Source organism: Eptesicus fuscus, chromosome 16 (assembly GCF_027574615.1).
Source record: "Eptesicus fuscus isolate TK198812 chromosome 16, DD_ASM_mEF_20220401, whole genome shotgun sequence".
In the NCBI taxonomy this organism is placed as follows: domain Eukaryota; kingdom Metazoa; phylum Chordata; class Mammalia; order Chiroptera; family Vespertilionidae; genus Eptesicus; species Eptesicus fuscus.
In genome coordinates this window covers 67,458,072-67,481,044 of record NC_072488.1, presented here as the reverse complement: position 1 = coordinate 67,481,044, position 22,973 = coordinate 67,458,072, and the positions used below count along the sequence as shown (strand labels likewise).

Genomic DNA, 22,973 nt, shown 5'->3' with positions numbered 1-22,973 from the left:
TCTCTCATTGATGTTCCTCTCTCTCCGTCTCCCTTCATCTTCTCTAAAATCAGTAAAGACATGTTTAAATAAATAAATAAACACTGAAATCAGAAGGACTGGGGAGAGTCTGATGTTTCCTGGCAGAGGCCTGCCAGGCAGCGTTAGACCCCCCGTCTTCCCCATGAAGCGCAGTCCCTGCGGCCAGGGACCATGGTCATTTCCACACATTGCACAGAGCTCAATGAGTGTGCTTGCTAGGATGATAAATGAAATAATGAATACTAATAATGATTATTAATTGTATCTTAACTAAAATTTCATAATGTGGAATCTAAAAAAGTCTGTATAGGTTTGTTTTCTTAAAGTTTTATGTCTTCCTCCACGCTCCCCCCGCCCCCCCCCCCCCCCCGCCCCCGCCCCCGCCCACCATATATAAACCTACAAGCCCAGTAATTGGCTTGAATTTGGAAAGACTAGCAAATATGAAATTGTACTTGAATGCGCATGATCCATCTGAAAACCTACTTAAGCTATTTTCTTTTCCTAAAGTATGTTGAATTATATCAATTTGAAAATCAAGAACATTTAAACCACTACAACACTCCAGACTTCTAGACATAGAGAGTCTGGGCACATATGCTACCTCTAAAGAGCAATCTATGTTTTATGCCAATATCAAATCAAGATAAAATACATCCTTTCTGCATTTCGATGTTTACTGACATAGAACATAAGCCTCTTTTATATTAGAAAATCCTTATTTGCACCAAAAAAGGGTTTTAAAAATAGTTTCACAGATGAACAAGCTGGTGCTTAGAAAGACAGTTACTAGCCAGTCACGGCAGATCTAGTTCATGACCCAGAACAGCCTCAGCATTCCTGTGCCGGGGAGGGGCGGGCGGGAGCACCCCTCCCGTGTGTACAAAGGAACATTTAAAACCCACTGAGACCCCCTGGATGTTCTCAGTCCATGTGGCTGCCTGAGAGGTGCTGGGCCCTCAGCTCCACGCTGAGCCTGTTCTTATGTGAGCACTTCTTAGAGATGATGTGAGACCCTTTGTATAACTTAACCATTTGACAAATCACACAGGAGTTCTTCAAGGTAACAATCCATTTAATCTCCATACCTCACTAGCTCAAAATGAATGGCAGTTATGAAGGAGCATCTGACTAATACACTGCACCCCAACACCCCCGGGGGTCAGGAGAAGACAGAACCCACAGTCCTGATGCCAAGGAATTACCTGGCAGATCTCATGGCTCAACCCATTTCCCACCCAGCCTAGAGGTTAATGTAAATGGGCACCATAGTTTCTAACAAAGCAATTTATCTATTCAAATGACAAATTTCATAACCGTGGCAAAGGGTATGTTATACAAAGTAATTGAAATAATTGTATCAGTTTTCCACTTTCGAATAAGCTGGTTTTATTTAAAAAAATTTTTTAATCCTCACCTGAGGATTTGAGAGAGAGAGAGAGGAAGTAAGACAGAGAGAGGGAGAGAGAGAGAGAGAGATGTGAGAGAGAAACATTAATCAGGTGCCTCCCATGCTTGCCTTGATTGGAGATAGAACCTGCAGCCTAGGCGTGTGCCCTGACCAGAATTGAACCCACAACCTTTTGGTGTTGGGATAATGCTTCAACCAACGGAGCCACCTGGCCTTGGCTCTAAGGAGCTGGTTTTAAGGAGAAAGGGGGTGGCATTTGGAAATAAATGGTCACAGAGTGTAAAACATTACATTGGGTTTGGTACAAAGAACCTTGGTTAGAATTTAATCCATCAACTTGAATTCACTTTATTTCACAAAGGAAAGTGTGGGTGCCCCACTGGCTTCACTTGGCTCATGTGTAAATCTACATTCTATTGACAGATAAAATCTCCTGTATCCCCATTTCCCATCACCGAGGGACCTAAGAGTTGCTCTCTGCCAATTTGCAAGGAGCACAGCCCACTTTTACAGATTTCACAGTGGGAGCCATTGATGAAGCCCCTGGCTACATGGCCAAGAATGAAGGGAGAATATTTTACAGAAGAATCTTTATGTGATTTGTGAAATTCCCATTGGCCATCGTCCTGGGACCTGCGTGCTTCACTCTCTAGTGATTTTTAAAGCACAGAACCTTGAGATTGTTGCACGCCAACTAATGCCACATGGTTGTCACACTGAAATGAGAAGAAATCAAAACAACCCAGGACCGAAGGTCCACCTTTACATTCCACCAGCGGCTGCATGGAGAGCTGGTGCCCCGGGACCAGGGCAGAGCTGACGTGACAGCAGCACAGTCAGACCCACCCGGCGCCCATCCCAGGCGCGTCCACACGCAGCATCTCATGCGGGAAACGCGCACAGCCCGGGTTTGGGGACTCACCTATTTTTGCGAGGGAAGCGAGAAGGATCCAGAGGGTGACTTCATAGGGGACTTGCACGTAGTCATAGTCCAGTGCAAAGACAGTGATCTTCTCGGCCAGCGCTGGGCCCGAAGCAGCGAACCCAGCCCCAGGCTCCTGCTGGGCCGGGGGATTGGTGGGTTTGTTCAAATCAGACGTTGCTTCCGAACCCTTGAGGGCCACTAGCAGCAGCAGCCAGTGCCAAGCACTAAGTGGCCCCGGTGCCTGGAAACCCATGCTGGGCCTCCTCCTGCCCCTCGCACTGTGGGCCCTGCCTCCAGGGTCCTGAGCACAGGGCTCCGCCGGTCAGAAGGACGCGCGCACAGTCCACAGGCCCAGCAAGGGTCCGAGTGCGGCCTCGAGTCCCGAGTGCAGATGCGCTCCAATGGCCTTGGTGAGATTCCGTCCAGGCAGCTCAGCTTCTGCCTGGCACGCAGTCATTCAGCAGCTTTGTTCCCGCTGGGAGCACCTGTGTGGCCTTTACCTGACTGTGAGAAGCGCATCTGTGAAGGGAAAAATCTCTCTTTGCTCAAAGCTCTCTCACTGCACGGCACACGGGTTTGGTCCTGGGAATCAAAATTGAAAAGGATGCCACGGGCTCCTTTCAGACATCGCTGGGGTCCTTCTACCAGGAGGGGCCCTCCTCTCCCAGCTTCGGGCGAGGGCTGCTGCCTCGCACCTGCCCCTTCTCTCCTCCTGGCTCTTTCTGTCGCCGGTGCTGAGTGGCAAGGCTGCAGGTAGCTCTGATCGACACTAATTATTCTCCCTGATTGGACTTTCCTGAGTGCTCGCTGGGGGTTACACTGCTGACACCTAGTGGGCAGCCACCATAGGCCCCTTGGCATTTCAATGACAAACCTCTCAGGCAGCCCTGTGACCAGCATCTGAACCAGGGCCCCTCTGAGAGTAAGGAAAGCTATCCATTCATGCCAGGCCCAGTATAGACCAGGAAGGTCCTGGCACCCGGGTCAGATGGTCTCTATAATGTCCTGGCACCCGGCTCAGATGGTCTCTATAATGAGGAGGAAAAGGCGGAGGTATGACTCATTACTGGATTTGAGCAGTAATTCAAAGAAAAAAAGTTCTAGTTCTCTGTAAACTTTACATAGCACAAAAAAAAAAAAAAAGGAAAAAAAGCAATAAGCTGAAGAACAAGCTCCAAACTACATGTAAAAATCTACTTTTTGAGAAACTCCCTGGCACATCTGAATGTTCAGGGTAAAGAATTTTGTTATTATATTTGTTTAAAAAAAGGAGCACAGCAGAGTGTATGAAAGGATGCTGAGATGGATCCTGTGGGTCCACTCCTAGCTCTACATCAAGCCAGGGGACCATGCCAAAGTGTCCTCATATGAGAAGGGGAGGATAATAATAGCTGCCTGATGCAGTGACTAGGAGTGTAAATGAGGTAACAAATATACACTATCTGGCATTTAATGTTAAAATTTATTATTTTCAAGAACATTTCTTATTCTATATGAGAAATAAGAATTCTGTGGCAATGACAGAGTGCTCTGCTCAACAGCCCAGCTGGCATGGCTCAGTGGTTGAGCATCAACCCAGGAGCCAAGAGGTCCCCAATTTGAATCCCGGGTCAGGGCACATGCCCAGGTGGCAGGCTTGATCCCCAGGAGGGGACATGCAGGAGGCAGCTGATTGATGATGCTTCTCTCTCATTGATGTTTCTATCTCTCTCTCCCTCCCCCTCTCCCTTTCTCTCTCTATAATATCAATGAAAACATATTTAAGAAAAAGAGTGCTCAATAGAAAACGAGAATTACTATTCACTGTCACTACCTCAACACTCTTCATATCAAACTGCAGGATGGTTTATATTTCTTTTCTTAGTTTACTCTAGTGAGTGCAGACAATTCTCCCTCAACAAACTCAATAAAAATCATTGGAAAATTGAGGCAGAAAGGGTTAAAGAGGGCTAGTATCTAGTTGCAACTTCTTGGTAAGAAAGTAGAATTAAATGCTCACAAATGGATTAGGCAAAGCCTTTCTGATAAACAACAAAACCACAAACAATAAAAGGAAAAATAGATAAATCAAAATAAAAAACTTTTGCTCTAAACTATGTTATCAAGGAAGTAAAAAACACACCCACCTAATAGAAAAACAATAAATCATATATCTGATAAGGGATTTATATGCTGGAAGTATAAAGAACTCATGAGAGATTTGAAGATCCTTTATATAGGTAAACACTTGTACTCGCTGCCTCCCACAACCACATCAAAATTACAACTAAAATACAGAACAATCATCATCCAGAACCGCTGGAAAGCTGGCTGGCTGGAAGTCCTACAACTAGAGAAGTAAAGAAGAAAGCACATTGAGACCGGCAGGAGGTGCGGAAGTGTGGAGGCGTGTAATGGGCTGGCCCAGCACCCACGTGTGCTGCCTTTTTAATAGGGAGGGTGATCATCTCTGTGGAGGCTGCCCAGAGGAGCAGGGGGTCCCAGCTCCACACCAGACCCCCATCCCAGGGTCCCAGAGCTAGGAAGAGAAGTGCCTATGGGCAGTAAGAACTATGGGCTGTAAACACCAGTGCAGATTGGGGCTCAGTGACACAGAGGCTGCTGGAGACCCAGCTGCTCCTCTTAAAAGGCCGGCACCACCAACTGAACTTACAAGGTCCTGCTTCCTCTGAGCTCCAGCACCAGGGCGAGGCTCTGAGGGACCCAGATACATATGAGGAGGAACTGGATTATCTGGCATTGGGGCAGGAACTTTGGGGGCAGCTTTCTCCCAGAGGGAAGTGCTCATAGGGATCATTGTTCCTATGCTGGGACCTCCCTGGTTGCAGGGCTGACTGGCAGCCATTTCTTTTTGCTCTGCCCTTGTGATTCCCTAAGACCCTGCCTCATCAAATTTACAACCCCACCCAAGCTGCCTGCAGTGGCTTTTGCATATAAATGGCCTGTCCTTGCTCAGGCTAAAATCTTTCAAATAAGCTGTAGCTGGGTCAGGGAGCCCCAAACCTATCAATAAAAGGTCCAAGATCTGGCACCAGCACCAGCCTGCCTTGCTTCATAGCTGGACCTCATCTGGGCACTTCCAAACCTGATACAAAGAGGAGGAATCTGCAGATCTCTCTGTAGCTCTTGCTGGGTGGCTCCAGCTGTGGCTGACTTTGCACCTCCCTGGAGACCCAAGAGCCAGTGTACCCAGTGGTCAGTGTCAGACCATAGCAGGTTACAACTCTACACATCCATAAGCGACACACTCAAGGGGCTGACTCAGTGAGCACCAAAGCTCCACTGAAGCAAGTCCTTCTCCATAAGGGTGTCTCCTGTACAGCAGCTCTCCCACTGTAGTCGCAGCTGATCCTCACAGCCAGTTGGCCTGGAGGTCAATTCCTTCCAGTGACACCAACAGCAATCAAAGCTCAACTACAACAAGACTGTGCTCACAGTCCACAAAGGGGAGCATCTAGAGCTCCCAGATCAGGTGACTGGGGAGGCTGAGCCACTGGACCCAATAGGACACCTACTACACAAGGCCACTCTACCAACTCAAGGAGACTTAGCAGCTCTACCCAATACATAGAAACAAATACAGGGAAGCAGCCAAAATGCAGAGACAATGAAATATGTCACAAATGAAAGAAATGGAAGAAAGCAAACTACTGTGCAGAAGCTCTTTATTTTGATGTAGTCCCATGTGTGTATTTCCTCCTTAGTTTCCTTTGCCCTAGGAGCTGTATCTCTAAACATACTATGAGAAATGTCTCAGATTTTGCTACCTATGGTTTCTTCTAGGATTTGCATAATTTTATGACTAACATTTAAGTCCTTTATCCATTTTGTGTTTACTCTTGTGTATGGTGTAAGTTGGTGGTCTAGTTTCATTTTTTGCATGTATCTGTCCAATTTTCCCAATACCATTTATTGAAGAGACTGTCTTGACACCATTGTATGCTCTTGCCTCCTTTGTCAAATATTAATTGAGCATAATGGGTTCTCTGTTCTGTTCCATTGATCTCTGTCTGTTCTAGTGCCAGTAACAGGCTCTTGATTATAGTGGCTTTGTAGTATAACTTTCAAGGTGTACTATAACTTAATATGTGGTATTGTGATTTCTCCAACTTTGTTCTTCTTTCTCAAGATTGCTGCAGCTCTTTGGGCTCTCTTTTGGTTCCATATAAATTTCTGGAACATTTGTTCTAAATCTGTGAAATATGCTGTTGGTATTTTAATAGGGATTGCATTGAATCTTGTAGATTGCTTTGGGTAGTATGGACATTTTAATGATGTGGATTCTACCAATCCATGAACACGGTATATTCTTCTACTTCATATCTTCTTCTATCTCTTTTTTCAATGTTCTATAGTTTTCCAAATACAGGTCTTTTACCTCCTTGGTTAAGTTTATTTCTAAGTATTTTAATTTTTATTTTCAGTGGTTAAATGGGATTGTTTGTTTAGTTTCTCTTTCTGAGAATTCATTATTGATGTATAAAATGCTATTGATTTCTGGGTGTTAATTTTGTATCCTGCTACATTGCCATATTTATTTATTAAATCTAGTAATTTTTTGGTGGAGTACTTAGGGTTTTCTATGTACAATATCATGTCATCTGTGAATAATGATGTTTTACTTCCTCCTTTCCAACTTGGATGCCTATTATTTCTTGTCTGAACGCTATGGCTAATACTTCCAGTACTATGTTGAATAAGAGTGGTGAAAGTGGCCATCCTGTCTTGTTTCTGTTATTATGGGAAATGGTTTTAGCTTTTGCCCATTGAGTATGAGGTTTTCTGTAGGTTTGTCATATATGGCCTTTATCATGTTGTGATATGATCCCTTTATTCCCACTTTGTTGAGAGTTTTTATCAAAAGGGGGTGTTGGATTTTGTCAAATGCTTTTTCTGCATCTATTGATATGATCATGTAATTTTTGTCATTCAATTTGTTTATGTGATGTATGATGTTTATTGATTTGAGAATAATGTACCAGTCTTGTATCCTGGAATAAATCCTACTTGGTCATCGTGTATGATCTTTTTAATATATTGCTGGATATAATTTGCTAATATTTGTTGAGGATTTTAGCATCTATGTTCATCAGAGAAATTGGCCTGTAATTCTCTTTCTTTGTAGTATCTTTATCTAGTTCTGGAATTAGGATAATGCTGGCTTCATAAAAAAAATCTTGAAAGTGTTACTTCCTCTTGGATTTTTTGGAATTGTTTGAGGAGTATAGGTGTTAGTTCTTCTTTGAATGTTTGGTACCCTCCCCCCCCGCCCCCCCCTCTTTGAAGCCATCCAGACCTGAGCTTTTGTTTGCTGGGAGTTTTTTGATTACTGCTTCTATTTCCTCAGTTGCTACTGGCCTATTCAAATTTTCTGAGTCTTCCTGATTGGGAGATTGTATTTTATTTTAGGAATTTGTCTATTCCCTCCAGATAGTCCAGCTTGTTGGCATGTAGCTGTTTACCAATATAGTCTTTTCTTACAAAACTTTGTATTTCTGTGGTGTCAGTTGTTACTGCTCCACTTTTGTTTCTGATTTTATTTATTTGGATCTTCTCTCTTTGTTTCTTTTTGAGTCTGGCTAATGGTTCATCAATCTTGTTTATCTATTCAAAAAAACAGCTCTTGATTTCATTGATATTTTGTATTTTATTTTATTTTTTTTAGTCTCTGTGCCAGTCATTTCTGCTCTGATGTTTATTATTTCCTTCCTTCTATTTCTATGGGCTTTTCTTGTTGTTCTTTTAGGTCTAGGGTTAGATATTTATTTGAGATTTTTTTTTTTTTCTTCTTGAGGTATGCCTGTAACGCTATAAACTTCCCTTCAGGACTGCTTTCACTATGTCCCATAGATTTTGTGTTGCTCTATGTTCATTTTCATCTTTTTTTCCAGGTAATTTTTGATATCTTCCTTGCTCTCATTGGTAACCCATTCATTGTTTAATAACATGCTATTTAGCCTCTATATGTTTGGATGATTTTGAGCTTTTTTAATTGTAGTTGATCTCTAGTTTCATGCCATTGTGATTCGAGATGCTTGATACGATTTCAATTTCTTGAATTTGTTAAGATTTGTTTCGTGTCTGTACATATAGTCTATCTTTGAGAATGTTCCATGTGCACTTGATAAGAATGTATATTTTGCTGCTTTGGGGTGAAATATTCTGTAAATATCAATTAAATCTATCTGATATAGCATGTCATTTAAAGTTTCTGTTTCCTTGTAATTTTTTTTTTTATCTGAAAGATCTATCCATTGATGACAGTGCATGTTAAAGTCCCCTACTATGATGGTATTGCAGTCAATCTCTCCCTTAAAGTCCACCAAGATTTTTCTTTATATATTTAAGTGCTCCTTTATTGGTGCATGTATGTTTTGCAGGGTTATATCCTCTTGTTGGATAGATTCCTTTAGTATTATATAGTGACCTTATTTGTCTCTCATTATGGCTTTTGTTTTAAAGTCTATTTTGTCACATATAAGTATTGCTACCTGAGCTTCTTTTCTGTTTCCATTTGCATGAAATTCTTTTCTACCCCTTTACTTTCAGCCTGTCTGAATCTTTGTTCTTAGATGGGTCTCTGGTAGACAACATATACATGGGTCATGTTTTCTTATCCATTCTGCTACCCTGTGTCTTTTGTTTGGAGCATTTACATTTAAGGTTACTATTGATAGGTACTTATTGCCATTTTTTATTTATGCCTATGTTCTTCTCTGTATATATTTCTTTTTCTTCCTAAAGCAGTCCATTAACATTTCTTGCAATGGTAGTTTAATGGTAATGAACTTCTTTAGTCTTTTTTTGTCTAAGAAACTTTTTATTTTGCCTTCAATTTTAAGCAATAGCCTCACTGGATAGAGTAATCTTGGTTTCATGTCCTTGTTTTTCATTACTTTAAATACTTCATGCCAATCCCTTCTGGCCTGAAGTGGTTCTGTTGAGAAATCAGCTGCTAGACTTCTGGGAGCTCCCTTGTATGTAACTAACTATTTCTCTCTTGCTGCCTTTAAGATTCACTTTTTGTCTTTAAACTTTGCCATTTAAATTATGATGTGTCTTGGTGTGTGTCTCTTTGTGTTCATCTTGATTGGGGTTCTCTGTGCATCTTGAACTTGTGTGACATTTTCCTTCACTATTTTAGGCAAGTTTTCTGCCATTATTTCTTCAAACAGGTTCTCTATCCTTTGCTCAATTTCTTCTCTTTCTAGCACCCTACGATGTGGATGTTATATTTCATGTTGTCCCAAAGTTCGCTTAAACTATCCTCATTTGTTTTAATTCTTTTTTTCCTGCACTAATTGCTTTTTTTCCCACCTTGCTTCCAAATCACTGATTTTATCCTCTGTTTCATCCAACCTACTTTTAAATTCCTTCCAGTGTAGTCTTGATGTCAGATATGGTATTCTTCATTTCCAACCGGTTGTTATTTATGGTTTTTATGTGTGTGTTTTTCAGGCAGTTGTTATTTCCATTAAGTTCCTACAAGTTCCTTGCAGTTCTCACTAAGTTCCTTGAGCATCCTTTCAACCATTACTTTGAGCTTTAATCAGTTAACTGCCATGTGTCCAAAATGGAAACCATCCCCATTTCTTCCATATGTGCTCGAATATTTATGAATTTAAGTTACCCTAATTTTCTTTTACAAACCCAGAGATGTCACTAACAAGTCTGATTTTAAAATTGGGCGACCAGAGTTTACATGCAAGGTTTGCGGCTATAGACACGCTTGGCGTGTGGGGGAGGTCATCTGCTTGTGTCCGCTTATGGCATTCAAAGGGCTATATCTGATAAATTTCTTACCTCTATTTTATTTAAATATTTTTCTAGAGATTCTTCCTGTTCTTTCATTTGGGGCTTGTTTCTTTACATCTCCATTTTAGCTGTCTCTTTGTGTTTGTTTCTGTGTGTTAGATGGAAGTGCTGTGACTCCCAGACTGTGTATCCTGTGGCCTTATGTAGTAGGTGTGCTCCGGGACTCAGTGGTGCTGAAGCATAGGGATCCCTCCTTTGGAAAAACTGCTGTTTGAACTACTATGTTATTCCTAGACAGTCTCTTATTCTGTAGGTCAACTTCGTTATTTTTAGACTGTAAAATAACTTTGTTTTTTATCTTGAATAATAGAAAAAATAACTGTCTGACCTTGCAAGCTAGCCATCTAAAGGGGCTGATACACTGATACTGATATTAATTCCCATATTCTTATGCCAAGTACTAACTCATTATGTATTCAAGGTTACAACTGTCTGTAACAATAACTCACACAAAGATCTTTGTAATATCTGCAAACAAAGAGGCTTGAAAAGTATAAATATGGAAAAACTTCCTGTATGGGTTGCTCAGAGATTTGGAAAAGACACCTCCCTCTGGGCCTCACGCGAATAATTGACTCCTAATTAATTGGCTCATTAAGGCATCTTATATCTCATTGGATGATTTATAATACAACATTTGGAGGCACCAGTGAGATCAGAAACAGATGCCTACCCACACCTAGTCTCGGACACCTGGGATGGAGGCCTCCCCTGCCTGGCTGCCAGGCCCTGAGGATCTCTAGGGGAGGTGCCACCTGATGAAGTTCCAAGGCTCCAGAGACACTTCTCTGTGTATGACAGCCAGACAAGGGAGACCTGACATGCCTCTGCATTCTTTTGGAGTCATCAGAAAAACCCTCTGGAGGTGAGTGAATTCAAATTCGATTAAGAAATTTTGAGTTCATTTTGCTGTCTGCTGTTTGGAACTAGCCACTTTGTTACCAAGAAAGGGGACTGGACGCAGTCTTAACTCCTCCTGTAGGTTCTCACTGAGGCGTTGGCCAAGAATTTTGGGGCGTGGGTGCCGGGAGTGCCCCCATGTCCATTTGGAGAGTTGGGCATTGTTTCAATTATTTGCTCAGCTCCCATTCAGGCTAGTCTACTGAGAAAGTGTGAGTACGGATATTTGTCTGTCTTGGAAAAATTATCTGTTCATTAACTGGTCTATAAATATAAGTGTAAGAGCCTGTGTAAAAGCGAAAGCTACTTTGATTTATTCAGCACTTCTGTTGATTCATCTGGCTAAAATGTTTGATTTATTATAGGCTGAACCCATGATAATCTGCAAAAGTCTCAAGCAGCGCTGCTGAGAGTTATTTTTCTCAGGGATGTTTGCTCTTTTACTGAGGGAATCAGCCCACTTAGCTAATAAGAATTTCTGTCTATCGGTTGCTCTTCCCTGAGTTGTGAATTTGCTGTATTAACTTGAAATTTTGAAGTTCTGGGGTAGATTTAAAGCTATAAATTTGTGAAAGGGTTTCACCCAGAGAAAACAAAGACTGGCTAGGTTCCAAGATTGCTTGGTTCTGAGATTGCTTGTAAGAAAAGCAAGAGAAAAGTCTTTTTAAGTTAACTATTTGCAACAAAGTAGTAAATTTCAAAGAACAAAGAACTTGTTATTTATGGCTTTTCTTATCTCTTTTGGTGGACAGAGACTTCCAGGTGAAGGGCTTGCCAAAAACTCCCACAGGGCCGAGAGATTTACAGGCCCCTGCCCCTGCCTGTGACATCATAGTCCCATGCGAGCCACCCAAGGTGGAACTAAAACTGAAATAGGAGGTTTCTGGCTCCAAGCCTAGCAAAATAAATTGTGGGACATTGAAGAGAAGGGAATCCAACTAGTATTATTATAAACAGCTATCTATGGACCCCATAAACCCTGGTTGTGCATCTTGTGCAGTCCGTTGTCTTTGTGGTTGTGTGTTTTGTTTGACTTGCGGTTTTCAGTCATTTATTAGGGCCCTCCTAGAAGACATAGGTTCCACCCCCCTTCTTACTCCCCTGGTGGTATCTGTGATTGCATTGAAAACCATTTCCTTCAGGGGACCTTCCAGGATTTTGATCCGCAAGAAATCTCCCTACACACCCTTATCCTCATCATCTATCTTTCCCGTCTGACTAAGAGTCATTTTTCTCCACAGGTCGGACCCTAGCCCCCGGGAGGGAGGACTACTACAGTGACAGCCTGTAGTTTTCTCTGAAATTCCCACTGTTTCTATTTCTCCTCTCTATAGGAATTGTCTTCCTCTGACTCACAATAGGAAAGGGAGACAAGCAATAGACCCTGGGATCTGTGAAAGTAACCGGAAATAAAGCTTGTAAAGCTTCCCATTTGCAAATGTACTGAAAGGGTTCAGTACCTGTTGCTGCTGGAAGAGGAGGGGATGTTGTCCCCTTCCAGTGCCTTGAACTCTCTCAGAGAAGCTAAAAGATTTAACCCCTTAGACTAAGGGGTGAGCCAAGACACCTGGTTAGGAGGTGGGAAGGCGGATGCCCTGTTCTTACAGAGTAAATGGTTAATGCAGAGAGGCGTCAGTGGGGACAGCAGGGAGACATAAGTTTTTGTTGATTTTGCTGGCTGCAAGCCGCTCTGCTGCATCCTTGGTTTCTCACTTATCTGAGTTGTGCTAGATCAAGGCCGCAGTCTCTGCCAGGAAAGAGGACGGGTGAGTAGGCAAGGGCCTGAAGCCCAAGCCACCACTGCAGGAGTGCCTTGCTATGTGCAAACCGTCTCTCCCTGTAGCCCCATCTGTGTTTGGCTCGCCACTAGGAACCAAGCAGTGATGAGAGACAGGGATGGCAAGGCCCTGTAACTGATAAACAGGGTTAACAGGAGAGGGTAAAGGGGAGGCACTTTCCATAGACCAGAGAGCCTTCAGGATTTTCAGACGCTCTTAGAGAAGAGGAGTCTGACTGAGGGACTGGCCGAGACCCCAGTTGGGTTAGGACAGTGGTCGACAAACTGCGGCTCGCGAGCCACATGCGGCTCTTTGGCCCCTTGAGTGTGGCTCTTCCACAAAATACCACTTGCGGGCACGCACGTACAGTGCGATTGAAACTTCGTGGCCCAAGCGCAGAAGTCGGTTTTCGGCTCTCAAAAGAAATTTCAATCGTTGTACTGTTGATATTTGGCTCTGTTGACTAAGGAGTTTGCCGACCACTGGGTTAGGAGGCCCGGAGGCTGCATATTGAACTTACAGACTGCAGTTTGCTGGGCAGAGGTCCAGGCCCAGTTGTGTAGGGGTTAAGCTGCCTGTGTACAGCAAAACAACTTTCTCCCGTGCCAGAATACACTTTAGGGAAATTGGACAGACTGTGTTTGTGACTAGAAGGAAGCACTGGCCACCACGCACATCCCTGACAGTATAATAGAAAACTGTATAATAGACTTAGATGAGGCCTGCGTCTTCATGGACATGACTCCAGAGAGATGAGGACAATTTTGCTTTGTGTAGAAAGGTAAAAATGGACTTTAGTCACCTCCCTGAGTTGTTTGTATGGCCCTACCATGTGTCATATATGGTAGCAGAAAATTTGGCTGCCTGAAGTGGCCACAGTGCCAATATTGTACTTCATTATGTTAATATGTTATATTAATCTTTAATTCTCTTGCAGTTTTGAATGCAGTTGCTAAAAGGGCAGGTGCCCAAATGGGCAAAGAAAAACACCCATCAGGTTTTGGTCTCTATTGAGAGACAGCTGGCAGCCTGTATACTGCCTTGCAGGCCTGTGTGACCATGCCCATGTCAGGGTTGGCACAAACCTCAACTTTAGGAAAGTGGGGGAGGCCTGTTTGGAGCAGATGGGAATGGAAAGTACCAGCCCTCTGTCACAGGAATTACAGACCTGGTGAGGTTCTGTGACATGTGAGACCCTGTGAAGGGATAAAGCTCCCTTAGTCCGTTCTGAGAGGGTGAGTCACCCCTCCCAGAGACCATATGTAATTTAAGGACAAGACAAGTAGGGGGAACCCTATTACAGGGTCAGTTGTAACTGTCTATTTCAGGGGTCTTCAAACTACGGCCCGCGGGCCACATGCGGCCCGCCGAGGACATTTATCCGGCCCGCCGGGTGTTTTTGCTGCCGCTGCCTTTCCTGCTTAGCAGCCAACTTGTCCCAGGCCCGCAGTGCGCATTGTGGAATGTGCGCCGCACTCTCCGACTCCCCTCCTTCTCTCCGAGGGACAGTGAACTGGCTCCCTGTTTAAAAAGTTTGAGGACCCCTGGTCTATTTGAATATAGACACATTTTGAATTTCTTCTTACCATTTAAAGACAGTTACTGTTTTGTTATAGAAAATATTACTCTGAAGAATCCATAAAAAGGACTGGTAAGGAAAATCAGAAGATTTTAAAGCAGGTCAGTATATTTTTCTCCTTATATAATTCCTCCAAAATTTGGCAATGTTTAATAAATCATGGCAATACATTTCTTTGCATAGATTCAATAAGACCAGTTTCCAATAATGGTTTTATTGACCAGAAACTTTGACTGGAGTATCATGTTTTAAAGAGCCCTTCTGAGCTCTGAAGACTTGAAGCCAATAGGAGAAAGCCTGGTATCTTGCTTGGTAGCCCTGAAAATAGCTGGCACTGAAGCATCAGGCCCAGGCCCTACCATTACAGCAGTTTGTCAGAGTAGAAGGGGAGCAATAAGGGCGCCTCTGCATCCCTGCGGAACCCCACACACTCTGGGCTGCAACGAATAGGAGGGCTGCTGAGATGGGCCTTAAAGCCTAGGGCGTGGGCCCAGGTGGAGTCGCTGCAGGTGAGGATTCACCTAACTCAGCAGGTACTACAGGCAGGCCTGACAGCAGCTGGATGGCTTGGCTTCCTGGCCCTACGGGGCACATTAAGATTCAATCATGAAATTCTGGCAAAGGTAGTCAGTTACCATTCTTGTTTATGCAAACAATCAGGCCAAATTGAATACAATAAATAAATTGATATTGATCTGGCTCTTTTGATAAACATAGAGGTAATTTTGAGGAGAAAAATTCTATTTCAATAGAAGTTATTAAAACTGAAATGTTTTCTTTCCCTTCCACCAGACCATTTGTTACAGTTTGTCTCTGCCAGGTCACAAGCCCACCTCCTTCTGTGCCCAGGGCCTCATTATCCCTCTGACAGACAGCAAGGATCTCTTGGCTCTGAAAGAAAACTCCATCCACCTTCAGCAGGAACTAATTGCAGAAGAAATCCAACTTCTATTTTCCCTGAAAGAATTCAGAGCCAGGATCCTTGAGGTAATATCTTAGGCAGTTAGACAGACATGAGCAGAACAAGGACGATGGGCCAACTGGCACTACCAGATGTAACTAAGTCTTTCCACCTCTACGTATGTGAGACAAGGGAACTCACCAGAAGCAAGCGGGAACTAGGCTGCAGATGAAGCAGCCCAGGAGGCTGCCCTAAAACCAGTGGGGCCTCGATAGATTCTAGTGACTCTTCCAGACCCTGACCTACCCACCTCACCAGCTTACACAGAAACCCAATCTAGAAAAGCTGAAATCCATAACCAATCTTTACTCAAGTTCTTACAGGTTTTACAGTCCACCCAGGAAGCAATCCAGAAGCACAGCCAAGACACTCTGCCTGTACCAACTTCTGATCTGGTTCATCCCTTCCACCCTGGTGACTCTGTTTGGGTAAAAAAAATTACCACCCAAGGACTGACTCCTACCTGGAGAGATCACACACTGTCATCTTGACCACCCCTATGGCAGTCAAGGTCAACGGGATCCCGACATGGCTTCATTACACCTGGCTTAAGGCAGCACCGGCAGAATAGAGAATCCAGAATTCTTCATCAGACCCACTAAAGCTGAGACTCTCTCACATGTACTCCTGGCCCTCATTCCGGGCCCCTGTCTTATAAACTGGTTTACTAACTTTATTCAACAGAAAATTAATTCTATCAAGCTTATGATCCTCAGGAGCCGGTATGACTTCCTACCCAACAGCAACCCACAAGAGTCAATGATTTGACTCATTTACATAAAACCAGTGGGAAATGAAGCATAGTGGTCCCTCCTTTGGAAAAACTGCTGTTTGAACCTGCTGTTTGAACTACTCTGTTATTCTAGACAGTCTCTTATTCTGTAGGTCAACTCTGTTATTTTTAGACTATAAAATAACTTTGTTTTTATCTTGGATAATAGAAAAGATAAACTTAACTGTCTGACCTTGCAAGCTAGCCATCTAAAGGGGCTGATACACTGATACTGATATTAATTCCCATATTCTTATGCCAAGTACAAACTCATTATATATTCAAGGTTATAACTGTCTGTAACAATAACTCACACAGAGCCATTTGTAATATCTGCAAACAAAGAGGCTTGAAAAATATAAATACAGAAAAACTTCCTGTATGGGTTGCTCAGAGATTTGGAAAAGACACCTCCCTCTGGGCAATGCACGAATAAGTGACTCCTAATTAACTGGCTCATTAAGGCATCTTGTATCTCATTCGATGGGATACAAGACGCCTTAATTCGATACAACAGTGCAGCCTCCTTGATCTCCTGAGCTGGGTGCTCTAGAAATGTCCCTGTGTGGGTTATGTGGGCCCTCCTGTTGTAATTGCATCTTGATTGCTATTGACTCATTTGTGGGTTGGATTGGCCCTCAGGCTGGCTGACTGACTATGAGGCTCAACCCCAATCATGTGACAACTGTTTTACAGGTGTTGATAGAATGAAACAAAAGAAAACAAAAACATCACCAACAACAAAAATAAAAACAAAAAATAAACAAAAAAATAAACAAAAGAATAATAAAGACAGAAGAAAAAATATTAAGTAAAAAAGAGGAAAAATGAATATGAAAGAAAAGCAAGGAAAAAATAAAGAATTAGGAAAAGAAAATGGAAAAAAAAAGAACAAGGAAAGAAAAAATGCAATTAGGAAAGGAAATAAATATGAGATAAAAGAGAGAAGAAAAAAGAAAAACAAACAAAAAAAATAGAAAAGAAAAAATAAAGGAAATAATAAAAAGAAAAGGTGGCGTTTGCCTCAGCAGAGTTTAGTGCCTGCTGTGACCTCCCCTTGGATATGCTGCTGTGAAGCTTGTTTGATCCTGCCCTGAGGTTGTCCAGAGCCGGCCCCTTGGTGTGCTGCTTCTGGTCCTCCAGGGAGGTTCTCTGGTGCAAGCCAATGTCCGATGGTGCCCACGAGGCCCTGGCCCTCAGAGAGGTGTCCGAAGCAGTATCAGGGTGGCTCCTGCCAGTCTGTGGCTAAAAGTCTCCATTTCAGATAGTCTACATTTGGGAACTTAGGGTGATGGTTCCCCAATTTAGTTGTAATTTCCAGTTTGGTTCTGGGAGGCATTGCAAGCATGATCCACCTACTTTGCCTCCATCTTCCAATCTTTCTTCTGAAAGAAGCCTCAAATCTGCATCAGCATGAACGCAGCTCCTTTGGCCTGAAACCACACTACCTGGGTGCCTGTCCAATTCTATCTCCTGTCTCTCACTGCCCTTCCTCTGAGTGATGCATTCTGGTTTGTTAACACTCAGAAAGATGTACTCGCATTTTTTTTTTTCACTCAGAAGAGAGTTTCTCCTCAGATTTATGTTAACCTGTCTCCTCCCACCAGACAGTGAGCTCCTCAAAGCAGCAGTCGTCATGCTCATCTTCAAGCTGGCCGTGCCCAGGACAGGGCCTGGAGCAGGGGCTGCCAGGATTGACAGATGCTGAAATAAAATGTTTCCCCACTGGCATCAGCTGTGCCACAACCTGATTTCCTCAATAAGGGAACATTAAACTCCTTCTTCAAGTTTCACAGCAAACCCATTTCCTTCAAAGGGTCAAAATTAAGGAAGACAAGCTAGTAAATCCTGGTGGAAAAGCTGTATCCTGAGAAATATTCTCAGTGAGACAATACCATAAGGTGGTTAAGAATACAGGTTCCAGAGTCAGAAGACCTGGGTTCAAACCCAGCTCTACCATTTACTGGCGGTGTGACCTTGGGACAGGTACGTAACCTTTCCCAGCCTTGGTTTCTTTACCTGTAATGTAGGGAAAGTAATAAACATAAAAGTGTTTTGAATATGAAATAATTTTATATTCTTAAAGTGCTTAGTTCCTGGCACATAAGAATCACTAAGTAAAAATGTGTTTAAGAAAAGGGGGAGAGACAGAATGATGATGAAGAGGGCTTTCTTCATTCGTTCAACAAACACAAAGCATTAACTGCCATGTGTTCTGGGCATGACAGAAAGGAGGGGATATTGTGCCAGGAAGAGAATATGAAGTTTCAAGAACACACTTCGGGTTGTGCAGGGTTCCCAGATTAGAACCAAGAAGATGCAGACATTGAGGAAGAGTCAGGGCAATAGATAAGAAGGAGCCTTTTACTTAGATCCTCATAGCTTATTTGAATCAAGTTCTTCTTGATGTGCCTACATTGTCATAAGATCCAAATTATAGTTATTGGTTAACTTAATTCCTTGAGAAAGATCAATTACTGAGGTCTCCAGGCGCCACAGGATGGTGGACACTCGCCTGTTTATAGTTGTTCACAGAAAAAGAGATTTGCAAGGTGAAGGGAAGAATAGAACTAACCTTCACCTGCAAAGCAGGGATTTAGAGTAGGCGTCCTCAAACTATGGCCCGCGGGCCACATGCGGGTGTTTTTGCCATTTTGTTTTTTTACTTCAAAATAAGATATGTGCAGTGTGCATAGAAATTTGTTCATAGTTTTTTTTTTTTTTTAAACTATAGTCCGGCCCTCCAATGATCTGAGGGACAGTGAACTGGCCCCCTGTTTAAAAAGTTTGAGGAATTACTGATTTAGAGGAATTACTCTGGAATTTTAGGGCAGTAGCAAGCTACTGATTTACCTGAAGCTTTTGGTCTAATTATCCAGAAAATGATATTGGCAATAGAAACCTGGTCTGTTCTGACCCTCTTTGGTGCCAGACCCCTCAAATCCTTGTGATCCTTGTCATCTGCTCTTCGAAACCCATCTCCTCCAGTGTGGGAAGGAATGACCGATATCCAGTCCACCCTCATGAGACTAATTGAGGGGGTACACCCAACAGGGGGCTCTCCCACCATCCAGGGCTTCATCTGCACACAGCTGGAAACTGAGTTGGGGGTTTTGTTTTCTTCCCTTTTTGACTTCAGGTTCCCAAGGCAACTTTTGTCTTAGAAAAGCTCTGACAGAGACAAGAGCACAGCTGACTCTCCTTTGCCAGCGCATAATGAATCAGTCACCCTCAGAACAGTTTTAAACAAAATGATCAGCACATCTTTCCTTCCTTCCCACAGCGTGTGGCGGTAATCAACTTTACCGAAAAGTGTTTGTGCAGCACTTCTGGGACACAAGTATCTGTTGCTTGTCCCTGAACTCTTGTTACTTTATAGAGACTCAAATTTCTATTCCTTTTTTAGAAAGAAGAAGAAAAAGAAAGCAGCGATAGAGAATTGGTCAGTGCTGTCCAGAAACATGATTTGCTTTCCAAGCCCATAGCTAGCAATTATGCTGGATGGCCTTGGATTGAGTTCTGGCACGGCATACCCCTAAATTGAAAGCCTGCATCCCAAGTTGGAGGGAAGTCAAGAGCTTTGACCCTGTTTTTCGGGACAGAAAAGCTGAGCTCTGTTCTTGCTCCCCAAAATCTTCTACTTCTAAGAAAGAAACAGAGAGGGCAGCTGGAGGGTGCAGTCAACTCTGGGAGATGCCCTAGTTCAGGAGGAGAGGACAGGCACCCAGGTGGTGTGGTGAACATGAATGTGAGCTTTGGAACAAGACATGGTCTTACAAGTCTACTGTGATAACTTCCATCAGGAAACAGGGGTTTTGTAGAGCAGAGAAACGAAGTTGTGTGATCTTGGGCCTGTCTTAAAGACCTCCCAACCCTCAGCTGCTTCGTAGTTCTGATTTGCATTTCCCTAATTGCCAGTGAGGTTGAATATCTTCTCATACATCTACTGGTATTGGCTGTTTGTATGTCTTCTTGGGAGAGGTGTCTGGTCAGGTCCTCTGCCCATTTTTTAAATTGGGTTGTTTGTCTGGTGTTGAATTTTATGAGTTGTTTATATAATTTGGAAATTAAACCTTTGTTGGAGCCATTGTTTGCAAATATCATCTCCTATTTGGTCAGCTGCCTCTTTGTTTTCTTGTGGATTTCTTTCGTTGTGCAGAGCTTTTTAGTTTGTTATTGTTCCATTTATTGATTTTTGTCTCTTGGAGTCAAGTCCATAAAATGTTCTCTATGACCCAGATCCATAAGTTTACCTATTCTCTCATCTATGTAATTTATTGTTTTGGGTCTTATATTTATGTCTTTGATCCAATTGAGTTAATTTTTGTACATGGAGACAAACTACAATCCAGTTTCATTTTTTTTTTGCAAGTGGCTTTCCAATTTCCCCCATCACCATTTATTTATTTATTTATTTATTTATTTATTTATTTATTTATTTATTTTTATGGTACCGTCTGTATAAGCTGAATCACAAGGATGCTCACACTGTGACAGACCAACAGGGACTTGGTTCATGTTGACCAACAAGAATCAAAATGAACTTTTTTAGGGAGGATAATGTAGGGAGAATTATAAAGAGGCTTTCTTTTCTCTACTGTGTGTTTCTGGCTCCTTTGTCAAAAATTACCTGCCCAAGTACATGTCATTTTATATCTGGGCTTACAGTTATGTTCCATTGATCTGTGTGTCTGTTTTTCTGCCAATACCATGCCAGTTTGATTATCATAGCTCTGCTGTATAATTTGAAGTCAGGTAGTGTGACACTTCCAGCTTTGTCCTTTTTTCTCAGGATTGCTTTGGCTGTTCAGCGTATTTTTGTGGTTCCATACAACACTGATGATTTCTTGTTCGATTTCTGATGGGGATTGCATTAAAGCTGTATATTGCTTTGGGTAATGTGGCCATTTTAACTATGTTGATTCTTCCAACCCACGAACATAGGATATTTCCCATTTTGTTGTATATTTTTAAACAATGCTTTGTAGTTTTCGGTATATAGGTCTTCATGTTCTTTTTAAGTTTATTCCTAGCTATCTAATTTTTTGGATCACAATTGCAAAAGGAATTGTTTTTTTTTTTCATTTCTTTTTTTCTGAAGTTTTGTTGTTAGTATACAGGAAGGCAGTGGATTTTTGTACATTGATTTATATACTGCAACTTTACTGTATTTGTTTATTGTTTTAATAGTTTTGTGTGTGGATTCTTTAGGGTTTTCTATGTACAGAATCATGACATCTGCAAAGAGTGACAGTTTTACTTCCCAATTTGTATGCCTCTTATTTCTGTCTCTTGCCTTATTGTTCTGGCTAGGACTTGCAGAACTATGTTGGCTAAGAGTGATGAGAGTGGACATTCTTGTCTCATTTCTGACAAGGATGGAAGAGGACAGATGGCCTCTTCTTTAATTTTTTGGAAGAGTTTGAGAAGGATGGGTTTAAAATCTTCTTTGAAAGTTTGGTGGAATTCACTGATGAAGCCATTTAGTCCTAGACTTTTTTGGGAGAGAGGTTTTTGTTGGATGGTTGTTTCAATTTCCTCACTGCTGATCAGTCTACATAGATTTTCCAGTTCTTCATGATTTAGTCTAGGAAGGTTATATATTTCTAGGACCTTGCCATTTCTTCTAGGTTATTGAATTTGGTGGCATATAGTAATATTCTAGTATTCTAGTATGATCCTTTGTATATCTGTGATGTCAGTGGTTACTTCTCTCTCATTTCTGATTTTGTTTATACAGGTCTTTTCTCTTTTTTCCTTAGTGAGTCTAGCCAGGGGTTTGTCAATTTCATTAATCTTTTCAAAGAACCAGCTCCTTGTGATATTAATATTTTGTACAGTCTTTGTAATGAGTTTAAAAACTTCTTGTGTAAGCCTCTTGGTCAGTGGATGGATTTCTTCATCAGGATCTTCACTGTGTGGCAGTTCCTAAAGCAGAACCCCAGGACTCAGTGACATTTAATAATTACTGACTGAACTACTTGGCCACAGGAACATAGTTCAGAATAAGAAGGCGAAAAGGAGAAGGAACAGAGGAGAAATGAGATGGGCACTCGGAGGGAAATCAGGACTCTCCCCACCAAAAGGAAACTGTTTTAATATAACTTTCTTTGACGCTGAAAAACGTGACAATTTCCGATGGCAAAGTTCTCAGAGTGCTCCAAGGTGTTAAAAAGAGCAGCGCAGTCTTCTGTCTTATATTAGTCAGGAAGCCCCCTTCATCAGGAAGCAATGCCAGCACAGCATGTGGCCCTCACGGGGAGAGAGTATGGAAATGTTATACTCCCACTTAACGGCCTCACTCTAGACATTGCGTATCACTTCCATTTACCTTCGAGAAAAAACTCACCGGTTCCCAACCAGCTACAAAGGAGGCTGGGAGAGTGGCCACCTTGTGTGTTCAGAGGACAAAAGGTTTCGGTGAACATGTAGCACTGTTGCTGCCACACTCTGCGCGGGCTCCACATGGACACCATGGGGTACAGCTGCACCTCTGTGCAGGCTCCTCGTGGACACCATGGGGTTCAGCCGCACCTCTGTGCAGGCTCCACGTGGACACCATGGGGTACAGCCGCACCTCTGTGCAGGCTCCACGTGGACACCATGGGGTTCAGCCGCACCTCTGTGCAGGCTCCACGTGGACACCATGGGGTACAGCCGCACCTCTGTGCAGGCTCCACGTGGACACCATGGGGTACAGCCGCACCTCTGTGCAGGCTCCACGTGGACACCATGGGGTACAGCTGCACCTCTGTGCAGGCTCCACGTGGACACCATGGGGTTCAGCCGCACCTCTGTGCAGGCTCCACGT

General features: G+C 42.7%; 1 protein-coding gene across 1 annotated transcript in view; it reads right to left on the bottom strand.

Moving 5' to 3' along the window:
• SLC9A4 (solute carrier family 9 member A4) overlaps positions 1 to 2,610 on the bottom strand; it is a 79,366-nt gene extending 76,756 nt beyond the window's left edge. Inside the window, exon 1 of the mRNA XM_008153426.3 lies at positions 2,355 to 2,610. Within this exon, the coding sequence (XP_008151648.3) occupies positions 2,355 to 2,610 (256 nt within the window). The remainder of the gene's footprint in view (positions 1 to 2,354) is intronic.
• Positions 2,611 to 22,973: the final 20,363 nt, after the last annotated feature.